At 45.7% G+C, this 25,670-nt stretch overlaps 5 protein-coding genes across 7 annotated transcripts; 2 read left to right on the top strand and 3 right to left on the bottom strand.

Moving 5' to 3' along the window:
- Positions 1-166: 166 nt before the first annotated feature.
- LOC120808701 (ribonucleoside-diphosphate reductase large subunit) lies at positions 167-5,744 on the bottom strand. The gene is made up of 5 exons (XM_040161823.2): positions 5,389-5,744; positions 4,000-4,636; positions 862-2,843; positions 554-742; positions 167-472 (listed from the first exon to the last, which is right to left on the bottom strand). The coding sequence occupies exons 2-5, from the start codon at positions 4,016-4,018 to the stop codon at positions 284-286; spliced, it is 2,379 nt and encodes a 792-aa protein (XP_040017757.1). The 5' UTR covers positions 4,019-4,636; positions 5,389-5,744; the 3' UTR covers positions 167-283.
- On the top strand, positions 5,116-8,756 carry qpctla (glutaminyl-peptide cyclotransferase-like a). Its single transcript, XM_040161957.2, has 7 exons — positions 5,116-5,780; positions 6,397-6,543; positions 6,633-6,926; positions 7,297-7,458; positions 7,602-7,701; positions 7,795-7,911; positions 8,035-8,756. The coding sequence occupies exons 1-7, from the start codon at positions 5,574-5,576 to the stop codon at positions 8,178-8,180; spliced, it is 1,173 nt and encodes a 390-aa protein (XP_040017891.2). The 5' UTR covers positions 5,116-5,573; the 3' UTR covers positions 8,181-8,756.
- On the bottom strand, positions 8,728-11,065 carry six9 (SIX homeobox 9). 2 transcript variants are annotated; one of them, XM_040162075.2, is made up of 3 exons: positions 10,500-11,065; positions 9,941-10,101; positions 8,728-9,138 (listed from the first exon to the last, which is right to left on the bottom strand). In XM_040162075.2, exons 1-3 carry the CDS (start codon positions 10,908-10,910, stop codon positions 8,973-8,975), a joined length of 738 nt encoding a protein of 245 aa, XP_040018009.2. In that variant the 5' UTR covers positions 10,911-11,065; the 3' UTR covers positions 8,728-8,972. The 2 variants fall into 2 exon arrangements, with proteins under 2 accessions (XP_040018009.2, XP_040018096.2); XM_040162162.2 differs by having other exon boundaries at positions 9,997-10,101.
- Positions 11,066-11,361: 296 nt separating this feature from the next.
- On the bottom strand, positions 11,362-19,253 carry six5 (SIX homeobox 5). Its single transcript, XM_040161696.2, has 3 exons — positions 17,639-19,253; positions 14,791-16,271; positions 11,362-13,991 (listed from the first exon to the last, which is right to left on the bottom strand). The coding sequence occupies exons 1-3, from the start codon at positions 18,400-18,402 to the stop codon at positions 13,360-13,362; spliced, it is 2,877 nt and encodes a 958-aa protein (XP_040017630.2). The 5' UTR covers positions 18,403-19,253; the 3' UTR covers positions 11,362-13,359.
- Positions 19,254-20,144: 891 nt separating this feature from the next.
- On the top strand, positions 20,145-25,466 carry tbcb (tubulin folding cofactor B). 2 transcript variants are annotated; one of them, XM_040162388.2, is made up of 7 exons: positions 20,145-20,608; positions 21,185-21,327; positions 21,409-21,552; positions 21,985-22,078; positions 22,461-22,652; positions 23,713-23,785; positions 23,889-25,466. In XM_040162388.2, exons 2-7 carry the CDS (start codon positions 21,208-21,210, stop codon positions 24,001-24,003), a joined length of 738 nt encoding a protein of 245 aa, XP_040018322.1. In that variant the 5' UTR covers positions 20,145-20,608; positions 21,185-21,207; the 3' UTR covers positions 24,004-25,466. The 2 variants fall into 2 exon arrangements, with proteins under 2 accessions (XP_040018322.1, XP_077954427.1); XM_078098301.1 differs by having other exon boundaries at positions 20,178-20,341.
- The last annotated feature ends 204 nt before the right edge of the window (positions 25,467-25,670 follow it).

Raw genomic sequence — 25,670 nt, 5'->3', positions numbered from 1 at the left:
TGGGGATATTTTAGACTTTTAAAAGACCAGCTAGAAAATGAATGCAGTAGTTACTTCACATCCTTTCCTCTAATCTGGGGATCCAATGCTGCCTGAAGAGACATTTTTCTTCCCTTAATATGATTAATACCAGAATAGAAAAAGATCCACCACAAACCGTAAAATCTTTTATCAAAAGTTATTGTATTTTGACATAAGCAGAAAACTTATAAAAATACATTCCGACAAGTGGGTTAGCTTTGTTGAGGCGTCTGCTTGCACAGATTGAGTTTAACAGCAAAGTCTACGAGCCGCACATGTCACAGTTGTCCCGGTTCTCCAGAGAACACACCATGGCAGCAATGTTGAGCTCTTTGATCGCCTCCTCCGCGGCCTTGCCGGACTCATCCTTCAGCTTCTCCTTGTTCAGGGTGAACTGGATGGGGTTGGCGGCGGGCTTCGTCCTCAGGTAGTACATCCCCGTCTTCAGACCCTGTGGCGAGAGCAAGAGGAGTCTCACAAAACGTTGGATTCAAAGCAGCCAGCCCGTCCTTCATCTCCAGGCTTCACTTACCTGTTTCCAGCCGTAGAAGTGCATGCTGGTGAGTTTGCCGTAGTTGGGCTCTGCGATGTGGATGTTCAGCGACTGGCTCTGGTCAATGAAGGCGCCGCGGTCAGCCGCCATCTTGAGTATGGTCTTCTGGGAGATTTCCCAGACGGTTTTGTACAGCTGCTTCAGATCATCTGGAATCCCATCGATGTCCTGTTGAAACACACGGCGTCGTTAGAGGGGAAAAAAAAAACAAAGCGACATTTATTTGACAATCTGCAACATAATTAAAAAGGCAAAAACATGCAACGCCTCGGAGCGATCTGGGCTACCTGAACGGACCCGTTGTGACCGATCAGCTGGTTCTTCATCTCCTCGTTCCACAGCCCCCTCTCAGTCAGGTCTTTGAGCAGATGGGGGTTGACTATCTGGAACTCCCCGGAGAGGACCCTGCGGGTGTAGATGTTGCTGGTGTAGGGCTCGATGGACTCGTTGTTGCCCAGGATCTGGGCGGTGGAGGCCGTGGGCATCGGCGCCAGCAGCAGGCTGTTCCTCACGCCGTGCTTGGCGATCTTCTCCTTCAGCAGGCCCCAGTCCAGCAGGTCGGTGGGCTTCTTCTCCCACATGTCGTACTGCAGGATGCCCCGGCTGACGGGGCAGCCCGCGTACGTCTCGTAGGGGCCGAGCTCGGCGGCCAGCTCGCAGCTCGCCTCCAGGGCGGCGTAGTAGAGGGTCTCGAAGATCTGCGTGTTCAGCAGCTGAGCTTCGGGGCTCTCGAACGGGTAACGCATGAGGATGAAGGCGTCGGCCAAGCCTTGCACGCCGATTCCTATCGGCCGGTGGCGCCTGTTGGACTTTTCGGCCTCGGGCACCGGATAGAAGTTGATGTCGATGATCTTGTTCAAGTTTTTGACGATTACTTTGGTCACGGCTGCGAGTTTCTTAAAGTCAAAGGTCTGCTCGGGGGTGACGTACATGTTGAGCGCGACCGAGGCCAGGTTGCAGACGGCGACCTCGTCGTGGCTGGTGTATTCGACGATTTCCGTGCAGAGGTTGCTGGACTTGATGGTGCCCAGATTCTGGTGGTTGCTCTTCCTGTTGCAGGCGTCTTTGTACAGCATGTATGGCGTGCCGGTTTCGGTCTGGGACTCGATGATGGCGTGCCACAGCTGCTGGGACTTGACCACGCGCTTGGCCCTCCCCTCCTTCTCGTAGGACGTGTAGAGCTTTTCAAACTCCTCCCCCCAGCACTCGTCCAGCCCGGGGCACTCGTTGGGACACATGAGGGACCAGTCCTGGTTGCTCTCCACCCGCTTCATGAACAGGTCGGGGATCCACATGGCGTAGAAAAGGTCCCTGGCTCTCTGCTCCTCCTTTCCCGTGTTCTTCTTCAGCTCCAGGAAGTCGAACACGTCAAAGTGCCAGGGCTCCAGGTACATGGCGAAAGCGCCGGGTCTCTTGTTCCCGCCCTGGTCCACGTAACGCGCCGTGTTGTTGTAAACCCTTAGCATGGGGACGAGCCCGTTGGAGTTGCCGTTGGTGCCGGCGATGTAGCTGCCCGTCGAGCGGATGGAGCTGACGGCCACGCCGATCCCCCCGGCTGATTTGGAGATGAGGGCGCACTGCTTCAAGGTGTCGTAGATGCCCTCGATGCTGTCGTCCTTCATGGCGAGCAGGAAGCAGCTGGACAGCTGTGGCCTGTTGGTGCCCGCGTTGAAGAGGGTGGGGGAGGCGTGGGTGAACCACCTCTCCGACAGCAGGTTGTACGTCTCGATGGCCGCGTCGATGTCCGTTTCGTGGATCCCGACGGACACGCGCATGAGCATGTGCTGCGGCCGCTCGGCCACTTTGCCGTTGATCTTCAACAGGTAGGATCGCTCCAGGGTCTTGAAGCCGAAGAAGTTGTAGGAGAAATCTCGGTCGAAAATGATGGCCGAGTTGAGGCGGTCTTTGTTGTCTTGAACGAGCTTGAGCGTGTTCTCGGAGATCATGGGGGAGTGGCGTCTGTTCAGGGGGTTGACGTAGTTGTACAGGTCCTCCATCACCTCGCTGAACACCTTCTTCGTCTCTTTGTGCAAGTTGGAGACGGCGATCCGCGCCGCCAGGATGGCGTAGTCGGGGTGTTTAGTCGTGAGGGTGGCGGCGATCTCCGCGGCGAGCGTGTCGAGCTCCACCGTCGTGACGCCGCTGTACAAACCCTGGATCACCTTCATCGTGATCTGGGCCGGATCCACAAAGTCAGCGTTGAGTCCGTAGCACAGCTTCTGGATGCGCGACGTGATCTTGTCAAACATGACACGCTCTTGGCGGCCATCTGAAAACACAAAAGGAAACATTTCTTCGTTAACCCCAAAACACCACTATTCAAAATTGAAATTCTAGCAAATTAACTGTAAAGATTAAAACGTTGCTTTTGCTGCCTCGGTAACGACATAAACCCAGTCTGGTGCTGGGCTGCTAATGTACATATGGAGGCTTAATCAGTCAAGATACTTTGTTCTCTTGTAAAAGGTTTTTAGATCAATGAGGCGTCGCCACAAAAGGTAGTTATTAGCATAAAATGAATATACTTAGCATAAAGTAATGTTAAAAACTGTACTTTAGTAGCGTTACATTGATGTTATTGGTGTACTTGCATTAGAGTTTCTTCAGATTTCTCTGAACATTTTGTTCTTCTGCTTTTATTTAACGAGCATTTCCTCCAATCAGAGACTCCGGTCCACAAACTTTACATTTTGGGGCCAACCGTGACAAAGGCTTGAAAATAAATAAGAGGACGAATGACATCCTATTTTCTTTTTAAAGGGTTCGAGGATTATTTGAGTAGCCAGCTGGTAATCAATCGGACACTTTATCCACACAGCTCGGCTGCACCCTGTTATGTTAACTAGCCTAACCAACATTACATAAGTAGGTCAGGTAGTTGGTTAAGTTAACAGACTAAAGCCTCGTGTATGCTTCTGCGTTTTCAGAGAGACCAGGGACACGCTGACGCAAGACTTCGCGGTTGCGCGCCTTTTCACGGCTCGTTGCGCGCGTCGACCCATTTTTCTAGACTTGCGTCAAAAGCGACGCGAGTCTCCGATTGGATCTACGAACTGCCTCCTTTCCGGTTTCATAGCATAATAATAAAAAGCAGCAGTGGCGATGCACGGGGCAATAAAGTCTATGATAAATACATAAACAAACCAACGACTCCCACACACGAAGACGTCTTCGACAAAAAAGCGTTATTCATCTAGTGTTCTGGCGGTGAATTGCTCTGCAACACACGCGAGACTTTTTGAACCATGAATAAAATAAAACAAGTGCGTCGACACGAGCGCGCGTACATTTGGGGTTTAGCTACAACGATCAGTCGGATATCGGCAGCCGATAAGTCTGCGCGGCCTGACGGATCAATCCGCACCGCTGACGGCGATAGCGCCGAAGCTAACCGAGGCCGCGTGCACAAGCAGACAGCCGCTCACCTCGCTTGAGAACGTGCATCCTGGCGCTGCGTGACGTTCCTCGTGTCCGGAGAAGAAACAGCGGATGACCAGCGAGCTACAACTTGGTGTCGTCAAGCTGCGGGGAGACGCGAGGTCCGTGTGGCCTCAGAGAGAAGGAGGGAGAGCGCGAATAACGACACAAACTCCCGCGTACGACTCCGGCGTTAAGCAGCCAGGGCGGATGTTGTGACCAATCACCGGCTACAGAGGGCGGGGCTTTGTGTCCTCGGTTAGATGTTATGTCATCCTCTAAAGTGTGCAAGTTAACGACTTTTCACTAATAACTACTGACGATAAATGTGTGTTGGTATATTGACGTTGGTAAGAAACATACATGACGGGGCCTAGGACACGGAGGGGGTTCAGGCGAGGTGGGCAGTGGGTCAGGGGCTCTATGTCGGGGGGCGGGGCTCTGTACGGGGGGCGGGGTCGCAGCACGGAGTTATTAAGAGCAGTTTGTTCTGCATGATGCAGCCTAGAGAATTAAGACATACCCAGAGACGTCCTGACCCGATTCAGAGCTCACTTATTAGCATTACTCTGGAATGTATTATGTTGGCTCTTATTTTCTGGAATGTATTTTCAAGACACGCCCAGGGCATCAAATGAAAAAGTCCTGCAACCAAAGCCAGTGAGCAGAACGATTTAGTATCAAAGCAGAATTAAACACACAAGGCATTTCAATCCTGATGTAGAAATAACAGCTGTGGACAACGACAACAAGCTTGACAGGTGAAGGAAAAATAATATACAAGATGATGATGCAATCATTTTTGTAGATTTGTGAGACAACTCGTTTTTTTTTCTTTTATAATATTTAGTGTCACAAAAGTAATCAGATTGAATGAATTTTACAAAAGGAACACTAATTTATAGACTGAAATGTTTTGGTTATAGTAAAAAATATGTTTTTGCAAATACTATTCACAACTCTAGTATATGACTCCAAAATTAAGTGAGGTAAGGTAGAAGTATTAAAAAGCATGTAGTTAAGAAATGTGCGAATCAAATTTGAATGCCAGTACTCAAATGTGTCTCTTTGACTGTTGTATCTTCACGTGATCCGTGGGGGCGATAGCGCGCCACCAACCGCTTCTTCAACCACAACATCAAGTTAGAAGAAGCTGTTCGACCTCAGGCTACCGGGGTGCAGCTTTGTAAATAGTTTAGTGAATTATAAATGGACTAACAGGAAGACTGTAACACGTTCCTCTGCGCTGCAGCGTCTCTCGGTTTCCCCCGCTAGTAGGTGTGATCGGATGAAAATGATTTAAACGCAACCAAAATATTCATAATTACTCGATTGATTTTAACACAGCTATCCATACAATCCACAATGCCTTCAAATAACCGGTGTGCTGGACTCACGTTGAACATCGCTACCGCGGAACACAACCACACGTAAAGGGATGGATGGGCCGTCGTATCGAGACACCGACACGTGTACCAACGCGCTACCCGCGTGACTCCGCCGGTCGGCTCGGACACGCAGCTGTTAGGACGACGTCGTCGTCGACGTCCTCCACGTCCCCCCGTGTGTGTCTGCGCCCGTCATGTCCCGCTCCGGTCGGAGGTACAAGACGCTGCAGCAGAGCGGCTCCCCCCCCGGATGTGACCGGGTGCGGATGCCCCGGGCCCGGGTGCTGCTGCTCGGCCTCGTCGGGGTTCTGGTGTTCGCGGTGGTGCTCGGAGTCTACCTGTCAAACGACGTCCCCGAGGGACACAACCGCGTGCCCGCCGCAGACGTCATCAGAGACCGGGTGAGAGTGGTGACGTGAACGACGGGTCTAAACTCCAGCGCCGTGTCGGCTGTCGCTGATGTAACACCGTGAAGCGACATCTGTCAGCAGCCAGATGTGATGCGTGCTGGTGACGGCTGAGCCGAGAGCCTCGGCTTGCACTCTGTTTAAACACTTGATCCTATTATTCTTATACTGGTCCTCATTCTTAAGCGGAACGCTAATCAATTTATTGTTTAAGTAATGATCAAATAATAAAATATTCCAACTGTTTTTCATTCATTTTATTTTTATGTTGTACAGAAGTTCTTCTTCCCCAGAAAAGGCCTCATACAAAAACGTTGGAAAACTAATATGAATATGCAAACATTGTTTATTTCAAAAAAGTTGCATGACGGGATACAGGGAGAGGTTTCACGTTTCCACACCACACAAGTAACATATTGAAATAATACGTACTGGACCTTGTTGTATTGGACCTAGACCCCAAAATCCTCCTCTGTACTACTTCTTACTTTTCCTTCTCTTTGCCATTGGTTCAATTTTTGATCACATTTTTTCTTCTTCTTCTTCTTCCTGCTTTTAACCTCCTAACATTTGCTTGTTTGTCGTTTATTTCCATCTCGCGCCCATCCAGTTGTCCCACAAACCCAGCAAGTGCTCCCCGGCTCAAGTCCGCCGTCTGGCCTCTCAGGTGGACGCCAGCCGCCTGTGGGAGACCTACCTGAGGCCCATCCTGATAGAGAGGCTCCCGGGGACACCAGGCAGCACGGCCGTACAGCAGGTGTGTGCACGTACTACTTATAGCTTCCTCCGCCCTTTTGACGCATTTTCCTCACTCGTCTTTAACGCTCCGTCTCCGCTCTGCTTCAGCACATCACCTCCGCTCTGTCCGCGCTGTCCGCCGGCTGGGACGTGGACTTTGACTCCTTCCGGTCTTCGACCCCCCGTGGCCAGGTCACCTTCACCAACATCGTCGCCACCCTGGACCGCTTGGCCCCGCGGCGGCTGCTCCTGGCCTGCCACTACGACTCCAAGGCCCTGCCTCCGGACCCCCGGGCCCCAGGGAAGGTGTTCCTGGGGGCCAGTGACTCTGCAGTGCCGTGTGCGATGATGCTGGAGCTCGTCACCTCTCTGAATGCCCAGCTTCTCTCGTTCAAGCAGCAGGTCTGTGCTCTTTTGTTACTCGTGTGTGCTGATGTCCTGGCGGTTTGCAGCGGTTGCACCTAAAGCGTCAGCTTGACGGCTGCGTTTCTTACTTCCTGTGATCTTTCCTGTGACAAAGAGAACAGGAGATGCTAATAAGAGCAGCCTCGCTTGTTCTTCTTCTGAGTCATTTGTTTGCTCTGGCTCTGTGGCTACAGAACAGGAAAATAATCGCTGACTCCAGCTCCTCTTTTTCTTTGCAGCAGTCATCTTTAAATAGCTTCCCGACGTTGTGATTATATTTCGCTGCAGAACCAGAAACGGGCCTTCGATGCAGAATTTTTTTGTAAAGTGCACTTGAATTTCCTTCTCGCCTTTTCCTCCTTTTCAGAAGCTGCCAGTGTCTCTTCAGCTGGTGTTCTTTGACGGGGAGGAGGCGTTTGAAGAGTGGACGGACACGGACTCGCTGTACGGCTCCCGTCACCTGGCTGAGCGGATGGCCGACACGCCTCACCCTGCCGGCGCCGCACACGCCACCATGCTTCACGCCGTGGTGAGGAAACCCTCGTACTCGTCCTTCGTGGTCATCCTTGTATCGTGAATCAGAAGACACTCTAAATGAAGTTAGCAGACTGCCAAAAACACATCCCATTGTAAACTTCGTACTAAACATAAGACTGTGCACTTTCTCTTCAGGACCTTTTTGTGCTGCTAGACCTGCTCGGCGGTCCCGATCCACTGATTGCGAATCACTTTGATAACACGGCACACTGGTTCGACCGTCTGATCGCTGCGGGTGAGCGCTGTCTCTTTTCATGAATACTTAAAATCCCATTTCTGTTTGTGTGCCCTAATTCTGCCTTCACCTTCACCCCCCCTCCGCTCTCAGAAAAGAGGCTTCATCGCCAGGGTCTCTTGACGTCTCACCCCTCAGAGCAGACGTATTTCAGGAAGGATGTGTACCTCGGCCCCGTGCAGGACGACCATATCCCCTTCCTTCACAAAGGTGTGTGTGTGTGTGTGATGAAACACTTTTTACAACTTAGTAAAACATACGGCATGATGTAAGTGTACAAGGCGCGCTGCCAGTCATCGTCATTAGCTCCTCCCCTTTCTGCCGCGCCTATAGGTGTCCCCGTGCTACATGTCATCGCCACTCCCTTCCCACAGTTCTGGCACACGCTGGACGACACGGAGGAGAACATGCACCGTCCCACCGTGGAGAACCTGACCAAGATCATGGCTGTGTTTCTGGCCGAATATCTGGGCTTCTGAACACGAAACACTGACAAATATTCCGTGAAAGGTGGTTACTTTTTTTTTTTTTTTACCCGTACTGGATTTTTAAATTAGGAATAATTGCTAAATAACCAGCGTAAATCTGACCTAAATGCACAAATTGAGAAATTATTGGGATACCAGCTAAAACTTTACCAAAGACTTGAGCCCTGCTGGGCCAGACTGCTTTCTTTTTACGGATGAGTTTGAGGCTTCTGTCCAAATGTCTCTGGTTGTGATGTGTATGGAAAGAGTGTAAATTAAAATGTGAATAGTTGTATCATGGATCCAGAGGAAGAGGAAAATTGACTCTGAATTCAAAGACACAATATTTTTATTAATTTTATGGTTCATTCCAGTCAGTAATTGATACCCTTGAAATGTCTGTCTTCTTGAAGACCGACTGTAATGAGTGAAAGTTTCTCTGCTGTAAACACTCTGTCATATCATACACACACATATATATATATATATATATATATATGTGTGTGTATAGTAATAATTATTTGCCTTCACTTGACCATATAAAAGGTTTACTGCGAAGTTTGCAATAAAGATTTATTGAGTTATAAATGTTACTACTTAACGTTAGTACACGCCAGAAGACTTCTCCGTATAGTCCCAAACTTCTCTCTCAGTTTTAAGAATAATGTCGGACAAATCATGTTTTGGTAACAAACATTACTGTTTACTGACACCAGAATAATGTATATTCTTAACATTTTAATGTTAAACTACCGTAATCAAAAAGTAGATTGAAGTCACAAATGAAACATTTAAACGGCATGCTCAATCGAGGCCTCTACACATGTAAAGTACAGGAGGTGGTGGGTGAGAAAGGGGTGGAGGTGGAGGGCGGTGGTGCTGCTGATGTGGGCTTCCTGGAGGTGAAAAGTCGTTGTCAGAGGAAAGATGGACTTCTGCCGAGTCTCCTCCAGAGCCGGATATTTGGAAACTGAATGAAGAAATGATGAGCATCAGAAAGTTGCAACGTCAAATCCTTCAGGTATTAATTCAACCACAAGAGGGTCCTGTTGTAGTTTGAACTAGACAACCAGGGGGAGCGACTCAAAATGACACCGTCAATCCAGATTTACACGATTCACAGATTTCTCTAGTTGGGTTCTGTTGCAAAGGCTTTGCAGATGTTCAGATGTTTTTCCATTTTAAAAAAACATTTTTATTTTCTCCAAACTGGAAGACCGCATTGAAAAGAAAAATAACCTTTAATAGAGCACTACTGTGTCCGAGACATTGATCATTCTTAAACGGTTTAGTAAAGGTTTTTCAAATTTATTTAGAAATATTTAACGTTGGTATTTCCGTTTGATCACCACACAGGAAAAAATGATCTTTCTCCACTTCAATAATTTTTCATAGCATCTCTCGTTCAACAAAATGTGGACTTAAAGATCTTTTTCAATTGAATTTAAAGTAAACCCCAAATTTAAAACCTGTTCCTCTTTAGATGGGTGTCTTTATATAAATGAAAGCTTAAGACACTGGACAGCGGCAGAAAAATAAATATAAAGTGCACTAGTGTGCAGAAGGTTTTCCGGCATGTAGGGACACTAAATTACTTACTGGACAGCAGCATAGAAGGCACTTTATTTAGTCGTATCCCCCATAGATTTACCTATGAGCTTTTATTAGAAGTTTTATCCTGTTTTTAAAGGAATATCTTTTTCTGATATGCGAAGCATTCAACTACTAAAATTTGACAGATCCCAGAGAGACCTGCTGCCCCTTTCACTGACCCGTTAACTTCTGAGGTTCGGTCTCTCTGTCTGCGGTTCTTGAACCAGTTGCTGACCTGCGTGGTCGTCAGGCCCGTGGCCGCCGCTAGCTCCCCCTTCTCCCGTGTAGAGGGATAAGCATTGAGGCGGTACCACTTGCGAAGCATGTTCCGGGATTTTTCCTGTTGGAATATTGAATAAATAAAAAGTCAGGCCTGAGCAAAACTCAAACTCAATTCAAAGAATTAGGATAGCGCCATCAAAACCGCAGTAAATTGCTGGAGAATTGTATCTCAAACTAACAAAATGCAGTACCCTTCGGTAGATACTCCTAACTATTTGAAGTAGCGTTTGCCATTCAACGTCATTCATGATGGATTGTGATTTTTTAATTTGAAGGTAAACGGCGGCCAAAAGCTACGTTTTGTCCGTTTCTGCCTTTACAACTTCCCTGATGTTGGAAAAAGTCAGATATGGTGCTAAAATGTATTCAAAAATAGTGGTGACAGGTAATTTCATCAGCAAAACTTAATTCACATCAAAATAATATATAGATAGATACACATATATACCTAAATACCTTGAAACAGTAGCTGGTCTCCTCTCCGTCCCAGATGGTGTGTGGCAGAGGAAACTTCCTCCTCACGCGATACTTCCCCACGGCGCCCAGCGCTCGGCCCCTCTGCCTCTCGGCCTCCATGTAGTGGGCTCTGAGCCAGAGCTGCTGCAGGAGCGGGTGGCTGCGTGGGGAGAAGGGGAAGCCCTCCAGCAGCGCGTAGAGGCCACTGAAGTGGCCCTGGTGAAAGGCCACTGCGGCTTTGGCCTTCAGCACACTCTCCTGATCCCCAGGGCAGGGAGAGGAGGAGGAGGAGGAGGAGCAGAGGGAGGGAAGAGGAGGCAGAGTGCGGAGGAAGGCCGCCAGGCGATCCATGCAACCGCTCTGCAGGAGGACCTCGCACACACAGGCCACTTGCTCTGGGGTGAAGATCATCGCCGTGGGCGTAGGATGGCCGCACTCAAAGTCCTGAGATGTGAGTTCAACCGAAGCCTGTGTGAAGATCCTCTTAGCGATCCCTCTCAAGTCTGCACAGGAGCGAGCTGAAGCCTCCGAGGAGCATTGCGGCTTGCCTGTGGATGAACCAGTGGACGTGTGTGCGTTTATCATCATGCACCAGCAGAATTGAATCACAGGTAACCTGAGAGCATCAGGGTTATAACAACACGGCGTACACCCCTCCTTCTCCTGTACAAACAACATGCACACACGCATTTGGGATTTGCTATTGCGCTGCCATTCACCCAGAGACTCTATGATGGCTTTGCAATGCAGAACACATTTGAATAAAATTTTCTTGCCAAATAAGAAGCATAACCCTCGGACAAATAGTTTTAGTGCGAACAATAATTGGCCGTTTCCAAACAGTCATAACAAAAGCCAAATGTTTTCTGTAAATGTAGTTTATTGCAATATTATGAAATATAAAAAATAGAATGCATTTGGATACAAAAAACGAGAATAACAAGAATCTTGAATGACGGACACAAACTTTCCCTTTCACAAATATCAAAAGATCGATCAAAATACATTATCTTTGGTAAAATGTGGAGCCATATACAGATACAGATGCGCATACGCCCATTGAGGCTTTATTGTCAAAATACTTTGGAATTGTAGACATGGCTCATGAAGAAATGCAGGTTACCATATTTTATATTATAGGAAACGCTTCCTTTTACCCCTAACTATTCATTTAAATGTAATTTATATTCAGACAATCGGATTCGTCCAAGCCACTCAACAATCTACTCAAAGCCCATTAAGAGCAAATAGCCTGAAAATGTATTAACGGGGAGTAACCTAGTGTATTGCCATCAAAAAGACATGATGACTACATGCTTGCTAAGATTGTAGAACCTCAGTTTGCACAACGATGTGGCATTCCAAGTCAAAATGAATATCATTTCCTATCTGCATCATCTCACAAGGACTCACTTTCTCACTGATTGATACATGCTTTAAATAGATTAAATGTACAAAAAAGACAAACAACAAAAAGAAAACAACAACCCAAAGGTCATTATTGTAACTAGATGCGGCACTGAAGTGTATTTTGGTGTACCATAAGTAGCCAACGGTCTGACCACTACCTGTGTTTAGACAGTGGAGAGCTAAACCATGATGAGCATTTCTATGGTTTAATTGAGGAAGCTGTTCCGTCAATCTGCGACAGATTTCAGGATGATTTGTAGTCCAATTTAAGGAAAATGTATATAAGAGCTTTCGAAAGAGAATATGAATCCAACCACTGTAATAACAACACAGCAGCGCCGTAAACATTCTGTGAATGAAAGGTGCAAAATATACAAATAGAGGATATCTGGCGATCAAACAGACAAGCAAATGTGAGTATTTGGAAAAAAGCCACCACATGAATCCTAAAATTTGGTTGTATAGCACTTGTAAAAAAAAAAAAAACGGTGTACAAAGTCAAAACAATTCATATCAAAAACAACAAACCCCTAAGCTTCAAAATAAGGCACTTATCGATATTAACAAATTTTGGATGGATTCGACAAAAAATATCACAAAGTGGGATCACAGCAAATGCTTTGGTGTCATGCTTCATTTAAATGTTCAGTATTTCAAATCTCTCTCATCTCCCACGAGTTCTGGCTTATGAACTCAGCCATTGTGTCACAAAGAGTCCTATGAAGAACTAAACATGCATTGCATAGAGTATAGACCCTTTATTCCCTGTGTTACACTTTTACCAATGGAGTGCAGCCTTCTCACTTGAAAACTGCATAAAGTCCTTTAAAAACAGTTTATCGATTTGAATCCTGTTTGAGCTCAGACTTCAGTAACCTGTAGTAATAAAGTACTGCTGCATAGCCCCTGAAGCTACGCCATCAAACGCCAATGACCACGCTGCGATTCTGTTTGTGAGGAACATAATCTTCACTACATTCCTGGAGTGTTTCCTGGCAGAATACGTACCGAATCTCTGAGCTCTGGGCAGACAAAGCTATACTCAACTATTTCTAGATCCAATGGCTTTGCCCGACAGTCCGGTGTTTAGTTTCTTTGCTCGATCCGCAAAGAGCCCCTTTCCAGGCCAGCAAAAACCACACAAGTCATCGTTCCCAAGTACAGCTGAACTTGGTCTGAAGAAGAGCTGACGCCTTGCATAGGATAGTCTTTTCCTTTCCTTTTCTTTTTTTTAACACCACTAATCTGTGTTAGTTCTCCTTTCTGCATTGATAAGGCACATACAGAAAAACAAATCCATGTGAAATAGTGCTGCTGAGAACTCATTTGGCTCCTTGAGGTTGGACGACGAGGGCCATCATCTGGCGGACGTTGCTGGACTCTGCAACCTGCTGTGTTGCTTCACTGTTTTTGCAGACAGCCGGGTTGCGCGAGCAGCCGGTTAGAAGGACTACAAGCCGAGGTCCTCGTCCACGGGGACAGACTGGAGCTGAGTGAGAATCTTGGAGTCCCCGTCCAGCTCCTCCGGATTACCAAGTGCCGAGCTGGCGTCCGGCGAGGGGCTTCCCAGAAGCAGCGACTCTCCTCCGGGTAGACCTAACAGAGCCGGGTCCACGGGGAGGTCCCCCTTGCCGCGGGCATCGAACAGAGTTAGACTCGCCGAAGTGGAGAGGGGAACGGGGCTCCAGGCTGGCTGGGTGCTGGGCGTCACCCCGCCGTACATGGGACTCAGGGTAAGCAGACTCTCTGGCATCAGAGTGTTTGGTGTCGTGGGGGTGGTTGAGTGGTCCAGCGCGAGAGGGGAGGGGACGGCAGGGATGCCCGTCTCCGGGGCACAGTACGCTGGAGACGGGGCGATTAGGCTCAGGGGGGAGGACGTGAGGCCGCCGGGGGTCGGCCCCGAGGTGCTCGAGGCCGCAGGGAGGGCGGAGGAGGTGAGGAGGTGACTCAGTCCATTAGTAGAGACGGGCGAAGCCTCGAAGACTGGCTTCAAACCGGCGAGCTGGATGCCCGCTGGGATGGTGAGGATCAGCTTGCCTTGCTGGACGCTCAGGTAGGGGCTCCCGCCGAGGAGGAGGTTGCCTACGGCGGGGACAAATGAACAAGAAGTGACGGCAATCAAGACCAAGTAACAACATTCAAACCAGAGGCGCAGCAGCATGAGATGTAGCGTGCTGGCATTACATTCTGTTGGAGACCAGTACTTATTATAACATGTGCTTTAGACAATAGAACAAGTGTTTTTAATGAATGGCGTGTGTGTTTTTTGCCCTTAACTTTCTACAGCTACAATATGCTCCAATGTTTTGAGGAAAAGCATTACAATGTTATGCATAAATATCCCTGATGCACTAATACACTTGACACAGTATTCCGTTGGCAGAGAATGTTTTGGAAACTATTGACAGTAATCATTGTATTGGTTTGTTTAGGTTAGGTTTTGGCTAATCTGTAGATAAACCGAATGCATACGTGGGTATTTGAGCAAACGAGTAACATGATGACCTTGGGTATACATACTTTTTTGTTTGTTTTATTGACCGCTTTTTTATTATTATCGATAAATCACCCAATTAATAAAAACTATTGTTAGCCCCAGTAGTAATTTACCAATAACTCGCCGGACTCGACATAAATAAAAATACATTAATATCCCAAAACCCAAATATGTAATCTTGTTTTATCTGTCCAAATCACAACAATATTTAGGTTAATATTGTATAAGATATGACAATCCACACTTTAAAAAAGCTTGTGACAGCAAATAGTGCGGAAAATGTATCAAGATGCTGAATCTATTATCAAAACCGTTTCTGAACAGTTTCCTGTCGGAGGACCAATCGCTTCAGCTCCGCTTACTATCGAATGGACTCAGGGGTACCTGGAGGAGATGGCAGCTGAATGATCCCAGAGTTGAGGAGCTGCATACCAGGGGCCCCAATGGTTTGGGGACCCACACTCTGAATGGGTCTCAACTGGTTTATTCTGAGAGGAGCCTGTGAGACCCCTGCAGGAGATGAGGTCAGGATCTGTAAGGGCACTCCAGCAGAGGACATGGAGAGAGAAGGACTGGCTGGTACCACTTGGGGGAAAGAGATGCTGGATGAAGTTTGGATGGAGGAGACGGGCACCAGCTGAGGCATGGAGAGCGGGACTAACTGCGCTGCTGTGTTGCCTTTGTTCTGGGGCACTGAGACCACTTGTGTCGGGGATGAGATGGAAATGACCTGTGGGACCTGCATTTTACTGGGTGTGGAGTTTGTGCTTTGGTCCCCCGGCGGGTGAACCGTTCGCTGCAGGAGCTGGTGGTTGTTGAGCTGTGAGATTGAGAATATAGTCGTGGCGCCTTCAGGCAAAGTTGTTGGCGAATCCTGCAGCTGTTGCACCAGTCTAGTGCTCGTGTTCGCCGTCTGGTTTTGGAAGTGAGATGCAGACGAGGCGAGGGGTGATAGTGGGACCAACTGAGGACACTGGGACACCTGGGCCCCTGAGGAGTGCTGGACCAGCTGGGAGACCGGTACACCCTGGATGGAAGGCACGACCTGGGGCAGAGAGAAGACCTGAGGGGTGGAGTTACTGGAGGGGACGACCGAGCTAGAAGGGTTTAAGTGAGAGCCACCGGTGGCGAATACAACGTACTCCCCGTGTGGACCGGAGAGCGGCACAGAAGTCCCGGAGAGCAACATGCCCGCGGATGACATGGAGGCCGGGAGGGTGAGCGACTCCTGGCATTGGTTGTTTTGTGTTAAGACTAGAGAGGAGAGCATGGTTGGGGAGGACAGAGTCGGTGAGGAAGGGGATAAAGAAGAAGACGGAGATACCGTCCGGCCCTCGGGGACGCTGATGTAATCCGTCGCGTCGCCGCCGTCTGTTCTGGTTGGCTGGGTAAGCGAGATGACGGACGGAGGGTTCGAGACCGACGCGGTGTTCCCGCCGAGGACAACTGCCGGAAGGCTGCTGGACTTGGCCTCCACGGCCGAAAGCTCCTGCGGCGCCACGGAAAGTGCTTGCTGCTGCCCACCGACGCCGGGCTTGGTTCTTACCGGAGCCCCGTTCAGCATCAACGGGGAGTTGGTCGCAACGGGACTCAGCGTGACTGTCTGGCAATCGCCCAAGCTCAGCCCATTAATGATGACACCGGCGCCGGTACCGGAGAGCAGGGAATTTCCGTTAAGGAGTAACGACTGAGGCGCTGTGAGGAAGCCACCGGACCCGTTGAGGATGAGCTGGCCTCCCGCGCCGCAGGGGAGGGCAGAGAGGGAGATGATGGAGGCCGTGGAGCCGGCAGCCTCCTCTGGTTTGTCCGGGCCGTCGTCCATGGGGCTCGCCTCGTCCTCGGTGCTGTGGTTCCCGTCGGACTCGCTGGAAACCAAGAGAAAAAACAAAAGGGTCAAATAAAGGGGAAATGTGTGTGTGTGATGAATAATAAAGACTTCAGGGGGTTTGTTGTGGGGTGCAGTGCTCCCGCGCTCAACGAGAACACATTCACACAAGCTGTTGATTCGCTAATGTTATGACATTAGATGATGTATGTTCGGTTCAAGGCTACGTTTTATTAACACGTCTATTATACATAGTTAGATATAAAATTGTATATAACTAATACAATTAAGTCTATGTTGAAAAAATAAGAAAAAAACATATGTATGCACTGCATTAATAACTTGTTGCACCATGTTGTTAGACAGTTTGGACTTATTCCCTGAGAATGTTTTTCTTTTTCACAGTCCAAGTAGCGTGTGAAATGGTTAGAATGAAAGAAAGATTTTAAAAATACATTTCGATTGTGGTAATATTCAAAAATGTTTTTAACTCATTCGCACTGTTTGTAACAAAACCTGTTGCCGAATATGAAATGATTCAAATATATTCAATCCGGCCATTCGGAAGAACTTCTCCTTGCACACACGAAAACCAGAGACCAGATCCCAAGAAACTCTCTTAGGGCGTCTACCTGGATAATGTGTGTTACGATGTGAGGCAGCCTGCACCTTTTATTTATTCTGCAGGGACAACGCACACGACCAACAGTTGTACTGCAAGTGAACCAGAGAGGCTCATTTCCATCTGCTGTCCTCGGCCAGATGTTTTTATGGCATACCGATTGCTAGTCAGCCAGACCACCACAAAGCCCCTCTGATAAGATAGACCTCCAGTATCTCTCTCATCTCCTCCCAACATCCCTCCTTCCACTCGGTAAAATAATGACCTCCCTTCTCTGGTTGAAACGTTCACCTTGCTCACCCTGCAGGCTCCTCGCCAGCGGTGCAGCTTTTCTTTTTCTTTTTTTAGGGAAACTTGAGCCATGGTGGGAGCCCGGATCTCACATTTCATAACAAAGCAACACGCTCCTCTCGGACCTGCGCGGCTTTTGGCTGTCAACGGGACAGCTCGCCGGTCCACCGTCCTCCCTCCGGCCCGCGATGTTCGGTTTGGTTTCCTTCTCCGGAGTTTCACGTGCACACACACACAGACACACACGCACACGGTGTTTCCCCGCTGCACTCTGCAGGCCTGCGTCTCTTTGTTTACCCTGACGGTTCGAGTGACCGTCTGACCGGGTTAACAGCGCCATAAAACACGACGCAAAGTCGCGAGCCGCCCACAAACAATCAAAGGGCTCGTTTAAGAACCGACGACCGCTGCGTGACAACTTGTTCACCCCCCACCTCGATCCAACAAATGTGCCCCCCCCCCCCCCCCACCCCACCCCGTGTTGTTGGTCTTGCCTTTTGCTGTGGGTCCCGGACGGGGTCCTGTCCCTCTGCCTGCGGTTCTTGAACCAGTTGCTGACCTGCGTCAGGGACAGTCCGGTGACTTTCGCCAGGTTCTTCTTCTCGTCCGGAGTCGGGTACCTGTTGCTCTTGTAGCAATCCTTCAAGGCATTCCGGGATTTCTCCTTGAAGCAGTACACGGTCTCCTCTCCGTCCCAGATGGTTTTGGGCAGGGGGAACTTCTTCCTGAGCCGGTACTTGTCCACTGCGCCCAGGCTGCGGCCCCGGGACCGCTCCGCCTCCTTGTAGCGGGCTTTCAGGTACAGGTCCTGCAGGAACCCATGGTTAGACGGGTGGAAGTCGTGGCTCTCCAGGATGGCGTACAGCTCCTTGAATTCGTCCCGGTGGAAGGCCACCAGTGCCTGGGCCTTCAGCATGGTCTCGTTGCCACGTAGCAGCTCGGACGGAGGAGGTATGGTGGATAGAAATCTCCACAGGCGATCCACATTGCCCGCCTGCAAAAGGGCCTCGCAGAGGCATGATACTTGGTCGGTGGAAAAACTCAAAGCCGACTTTTGGAAACTTTGTAATAATCGTTCGGAAATTTGCACCGGATCTTCCTCTTCTTTGGACTCCGTTGCCGATGGCTCGTCTGGACCGCTCTCGGATTGTTCTGTAGACTCCAAAGACAAGGAAGCCATTTTCACTTCAACTTTTTTTTTCCTCCCGCAGTTCCTTCTCTCTCTCTCTCTCTCCCTCCCTCCCTCCCTCTCTCCCATTCTCCGCCAGTCGACCAAACCACGAACGTGCCTGCCAGCGACCCGCGGCCACGCCCCTTTTGTAACCCGTAATGTAGCTTCTTTGTTTCAAAAGTGGCCCAACCTTCATGACAGACGACTATTTACATCACACGTCCGTGTGAATGAGTAGATTCCCGTGGATTATTATTCTCTAGCTTCCTCACATTGACGCCTCTCACGTGTGCTGTTGTGACGGTTATAACATTACTACAATTATTACTAAATCTACTACTGCATTTCTACTAGTATTAACCTGACGCACCTGAAATGAAAGTCAAACAAAAGTGTCGGAATCTTCTCATTAAACAGTATAATGAAGGCTTTGTAAGACAGTGTATTACATCTCATTGGCTTCAAATGGTGGAATGAGCTTGAAAGCTTATTGTAATTCCTTTTGGATAAAGGCGCCATACCAGTATCGAATAGCCACATTTAAAGTTGGATCATGTGCTCCAAAGTTTCCAGCTGGATCAGGGTTTGGAGTGCTTGAAATGAGTCTAAACTAACACAATTGTGATGGGCCTAATGTTTGGACTTTTTAAACCCTGTCTCCGGAGCACAGTGACAATATATATAATATAATACAATAATAATAATTTATACATACTTATTAAGAAACGAGCCTCCTGAAACATCCATTTTGTGCACTTCAATGCGTAAATTCCTTATGGCACTGAATATATGAAACCAAAGCTCTGATTTTCTTTGTCAGACAAATTAATCGTAAATTCAGAAAATGCATGTCTAAATCTGAATTATGTCATTATCCTACAAACATAAAGCTTTATATGCAAGATGCCCTATAATCTGAATCTCAGACTATCCCAAACTGTGTGCAATAACTCTAGATGTTCTTAATGATATATAAAAATATGTAAGCATGATCTACGGATAAGTCACGCACAAGACAGGTTTGTCTTCAAGAGTAAGAGTAACTCTTGGAATGTAAATATTCACTGAGGGAGTGTGGCCTTGTCTCAGTTCCACACTACTCCTCCCAGTAAAGTGTTTGGTGGAGCTCTCAGATTTAATTGATCTTCTTTTTTCTGTCCATACACGCTCTTGTCTAATCTATGTTCGTTGAATACTTTGGTCCACCGAAATATTACCATGAATAAAGAAAAGGGCAGGTTTCCAAGCAAGTACATTGTTTCCTAAATATCAAAAATCTAACTGCAACAGGAGGAAATTACACATTCCCTTTTGTATAATCGAAGCATTTGCAATTGGAAATTGTGGCAGTATGATTTCCTACATTACACATGATATACTGCATTCTATGCATCAATGATGTGTGCGAAATGAACAATCGTGGAGCAGATTTACTACACAGAAGCCAGGATTGTAATGACCTAAACATGGCGTGGTTGTGCATGTCATTATTGAGCCTGAGATTATGCTTATTGGGTCAAAACCTTGTCAACCTAATATAAATTACAGAACCATCGTCTTATGCAACAGACTCGTTAACTTCCAAACAATTGATGCAATAGTTCACATAAAAATAAACTTTGTTCAGGCTTCGGTCATCATACTTTAAACTGGTGAACAGCGCCACCGTGCGGTCGATTCAATTATCACATTCTCCTTTGTCCGATGATTGGTTTTCAAACGTGTCCATCTACCGATGAGTAGGCGACAACCTAGCACTTTGCCTCTGCATCTGTAATGCTATTGGTTGACTTGATCTGCATCTAATGCAATTCGTACTATTCCCGTCTGGGGGCGGGGCTTATCTTTCCAGGGCTTGGCGTGACTGGTATTGAAGTTTGAAGCGTTTTGTTGATGCCGCCTTGGCTTGAACCAGCTCATTCTTTTTAACGCGATGGTGGGATGTTTCATTGTAGTAACTATTCAAATGGGTCACGGTTTCCAGTCATACGACACAGCAGAAACCGGGGAGAACAGTTCACTCCCGGTATTGCTTTACGTGAATGAACGTATCTCAAACCGTAATGTAGACGTCAGAACATACGAAATATGATGTATTTCTTTTATGTTACGCTTATCTGAAATTGTCCATTGGATCACGGGCTGTTCATTAAATGCTGGGTTATAACCGCAGACAGGCGTGTCAGAGGGGCGGGGCTTGTATTAGAAAACAACGCGCGAGGCAGTGTGGTCACGTGCTTTCCGTAGCGGTCTAGCGTCTGAACATCTTGCTGCGACTCGTCCGATTAGAAGGGTGCGTATTCTGTCTGCTAATCCCGTTCGATCTAATATAGATTTCGTAGAACGTTCTTTTGCGAGTTAGTGTGCCCCCCTTGCTGTCCAGCCAAGAGTGTGTACTGTTACTAAGGTGACTCAGCTGTTAGCCGACCAAACAGCTAACTAACAGTGACGCAGCCTGTAGCTAGCTAACGTTAGCTACGAACATGTTAAACGTAGTTAAAGGATAGTGTTCAACAAGTTAAACGTAACCATTGTTGTTTCCCTATAACGTGTTTTGTAACAGACCGGTTTTAGTGAAAGGAAATTGTGCGTCTTAAATGGGAAACTGCTAAATATTTACTTAAAAGTTAGCTAACGTTAGTGCTCTTTATGTGGGTCTTCATAGTCCCTTCCATGAAATTGCAATAAATGAAATTCCCCGTTCAAATTTTAGTCACTGTCGGGTAACGTTAATCTAATGCATATTCGCAACCATGAAGTCGGATGACACTATTGCCTATTTGCAAGCGTTTTATTTCTGTTCAACTGTGCAATGTTGTCAGTTTCACTGCTGTTGGCTAATATGTCATATTGTGCCTATCGTTTTCAGAATTTGCTCATACAACCAGCATCATGGAAGGCGAAATAACAATAGTGTCCAACCCCACGGTGAATGTACGCTTAACGAACACCATCTCATCCTTTGAGTCGATGCGCAGGTTCAATAGAGGGATCACTATAGCAGAACTTAAGGTGAGGCTCAGTGGATCAAATACTATACTGCTCAATAGATGCATTGGCTCTATTCTTATGTACTAATTTGTGTTGTAACAGGGAAAATTGGAGATGATTGTGGGAGCATCTCCCTCCAGCATGGAGCTGGAGTTGTTCAGTGTCTCTGACATATTCCTGCAGAAGATGGACGACAATGAAGCTCTGTTGGGTTCCTATCCTGTAGATGATAACTGCAAAATACATGTATGTATCTTCTCGCTTCTCAAAGCTTGTTTAATATTGCGGCACATGAAAAAGAACATGTTTTCAAATCAGTCTTTGAATCCAAATCCAAAGTCTTCCTGGAGAAAAAAAACATCTCTTCAGTTAAAATACGTGCCTGGAAAACTTTCAATGTCTAAATGTTGCAGTAAATCATGCAAACGGCTTAATAAATAGATAAATATTTTCACCTGGAATGACTGAGATTTGGAGTTAACGTGAGGGGGTTTCTAAAATGGTTGCAGCTTATAACTGCGTTACTATTCAACAATAATTCAATAATGTTGACCCAAAAATAATTATCACCTACTTCTTCAAAACGTAGGTGATTTGCAGTTATTGGCTAAAACATGCAGAACTACTGGAGTGGACTTTTTTAAAAGAAGTTGTTTTTTTTCTCATCCGGAATCACAGGTTATTGATAAAAGTGGTCAAATTAGCGAGTTCACTGATGTTTCCAAAGTGGAGAAGTTTGAACTCCCAGATGACGCCTATGAGAAGAGAACAGGTACGGTCTTGCATAATTCACCATGTCTTAAAGTTATCATTTTCCGAGCATACTTTGCAGATTAAATAAAAACAAAATACGTCCCCTTTTTCCCATCATGGGGCTGTAACAGCAGCACAGTGACAATTAAACATTGATTTACAACCAATGGATCCAGATGATAATTTGTAAAGCAATCACTAATGATAATTACTTGTTGTACCAAGACGAGACCATACCTCCATTATGCAACGCATGAGCTTTTTTAATATAAAAATAAAAGGATATGTCAACCATTGATAAATATTATAAAGGAATCTTCCCATCCTATTAGATGTACACTCTGCAGCATCCAGTCTGTAATGTGCTGTGTTTTTCTGAAATCCAACTTTCTTTACTTCAGATTCAGCAAGGTCATTCATGAAGAAACATGGTGTCGGTCAGTTCAATGAGGAAGAAAAGGCCAAGAAGAGAGCTGAGAATGCTGCTCGGAGGGAGGAAGAGAAGGCTGCTGCTGATGCTCTCTCTGTTGGTAGTAGATGTAAGGTGCAGGTGCCTGAGCAACCCACGAAGCTTGGCACAGTCATGTATGTTGGTAAGTGTGGACAAATTGAAGCCAGTTACTTACTTTAGGACTAGTTTAGGTTTAAATCCTGTTTGACTATCAAAAAGAGCAGCCTTTGTAGTATGCACTATTAAATCGAAATGAAGCTGTATTTTTATATCGCCTTCCCAGTGTTGCTGAGTGAAAACGTCTACCATACAAGGCGCCACCTTCCTATCGGGACTGTCTAATTATTCTCAACCACACATACACCATGTCCCAGCTTTTAGGGAAACTGGGGGGGAGGAATAGTAACCCTTCTCATACACTGCCCAACTAGTTTTAAAAGGTTAACTGCCGGATATGCTGCTGAAGAAAATCCTTATAATAATAATAAAATAAATACATTTTAAATATTTGGGAACAATTATGCTTGAGTAATTAGCCAAAACAATGTCTTAAAATCCCCCAAAACTAGATTGCAAACAATTCATTCAGTCGGTTAGTTCACTTTGTAGATTTTTTTTTTTCACTCAGCAATCTGTTTTTTTGCTTGGTAGAGAGAGAGAGAGAGCGTCCAAATCAGGAATCAGGAAACATTTATTAGCCAAAATATGTCAAACATACAAGGAATTTGTCTTGGCGGTTAGTGCGCGACAGTAGACAGACAAGACAACAGTGCACAAGTAATAAAATAAAGTGGGATGAAATGCTAATGCAATGGGTTAGTAGAATAAGGCTAAGGCTATGGGTTATTATAAAACAAGGAAATAAAGTTAAAAAAATTTAAATATTAAAAAGTTAAAAAGAAAAATATTAAGCATAAAGTGCACTAACAAACAAGTAACAGACAAGAGACAAAGTGACAAGTGACAAAGTGATGAATTGCAGTTAAAGTGGCATGTGCAGTATGAGGGGGAGTGACCGGTGGAGTGTTATAGTCAGGCATTGGGGGACCGGGCTCTGTTGATGAGCCCGACTGCCGACGGGAAGAAAATGTATGACATATTAATATTTATTATTTCAGCTCACTATAAAAATATAGTAAGCATGTTATCTTTAAAAGTTGTGGTACCTGGGGTAAAGAACAATGTTGTCCCCTTCTTTGCAGGTACAACAGATTTTAAACCAGGCTACTGGGTTGGTGTAAAGTACGATGAACCGCTGGGAAAGCACGATGGAAGGTAAAGCCGGTAACATTTTTGCCGATTTATAGCTATGCACAATGTTGTTAGTCTTGATTTCTGTTTTGACCCCATCTTTATTGTCTTTTAATTGTTCCCACAGTGTTGCCGGGAAGAGATACTTTGAATGCGAGAACAAATATGGTGGATTTGTAAAGCCCTTCAGTGTGACTGTGGGAGACTTTCCTGAGGAGACTTACGATTTAGATGAAATGTAGGACTGTACTGATACAAAATGGGATTTTTTTTTTTCACCCTGAAATTTGAGCTTCATCACCAACCAGAGATTGTCATGGTAATTGTTTGGTTCTACTCTCAAGGGTATAACCTACTGATCAGTCACACGGTCTTTTGGTTTAAGTTCCCTCTCATTAACGCTGAGGACACCTGGTGGATGTCAATGTCCGGTTTTTACATCTCAGTGTGATGAACACAACAGTAATAGTTTAGGATATTTACACTAACGAGGTTTGATAAAGGAGGGGATTAGTTGCATGTAAGGCTTCATAATAACGGTTACATGTGGTTTGTCTTATGTACTTCTGTTTCATTTAGTTTACTTGCTCTATCCATAGTTGTTGCTCCCATGCATTCTCACTCTATACTAATAATTATATATATATATATATATATATATATATATATATATATATATATATATATATAATTATCTCAGATTATTGAATAAAACTGTATTGTTGACTAGTTTAAGGATGTACGAGTTAGTGGTGAATAAAAAAAAGCCTCCTAAATTTCTTTTAAAACTGAAAACAAAATGCTAGTTGCCTTGTATCCCAGACACACATGATCTCACATAAATATTTATTTCGGTGAAGCTGGACAACATTTTTCTAATCAATGATTGAAGTCATGGCTCAATAGTCAAACTTATTCCACCATATTTAGCTACAAAGTAGAAGAAGAAATACCTAGAGTTGCCTCAATGGTCCACAGTGCAACAAAGCTGTTAGGAGATATATCAGTATAAAATTCAGGAATTGGAACATGAAAGTAGGCAATATTTCATCTTTTTGTGCTTTTACTGTGTGGAACCAAATTTCTCTCTGACTGAATTCTTGTTAAAAATTAAATTGTTTGCAGAATGTGTCCTGCTTAAATTAATCTTTTTGAAATAATTGGAACTCAGTCTGACAAATATTACACTTAAATGTGATTGAGAAAATCTAGTCAATGTCCTCAATATTCATTTAGCTCTGATTCATTTATGTGCAGTGAATTGAAATACACCTGTAAAAATAATGCTGGTACATTTTCTAAAATGTTGTAAATTTGAATGCCAAATTCCCACAAGTCCTTTGAAGTTAATCAACCCATCAGTTAATATTACACAAGATGTTTGTTTGAAACAGGTGAGCTATTTTAAGTTCCTTCATGATTTTTTGTGTCCCATAGTTTTTTGACCTTCCTTCCTTTGTTTATCATATAGCATTTGTTGATCTGGCGGTGGGCTTGAGTAATGTTCATGTGGCTTAAGCACACCTGTTTATATCAATGATTGTGTCTAAAATGTTTTTGCAATGTAGCATTTGTATATTTTGATTAAAGAACAGATTGCTTGTTTTGAATATTTCTTTGCTAGCCAATCTTTTTTTTTAAAGACGTTTTTTTCTTCTTGAAGGTGCCAAAGGGTAATGCATATTAATAAAATGATTTGCCAGTACTGGAGTGTATTTTTGGGATATGTCTTACCTATCATTTGATACGGACCATTTCCAATGCCTGAGATTATCTTCATTACCTTTGACCTACTTAAAATCATCTTTAATTTACAAGTTTCTTTTTTTTTTTACAGCTTGTCACGCTTACTGCGGTTATTTAAAGACCTTTAAGAATAAAGCATTATCTAATTATTCAGTTATATTTT

The sequence above is a fragment of the Gasterosteus aculeatus genome, chromosome 1 (assembly GCF_964276395.1).
Source record: "Gasterosteus aculeatus chromosome 1, fGasAcu3.hap1.1, whole genome shotgun sequence".
Classification (NCBI taxonomy): Eukaryota; Metazoa; Chordata; class Actinopteri; order Perciformes; family Gasterosteidae; genus Gasterosteus; species Gasterosteus aculeatus.
Note: the sequence above shows the minus strand (reverse complement) of the source record. Positions and strands in the feature narration are given on the sequence as shown.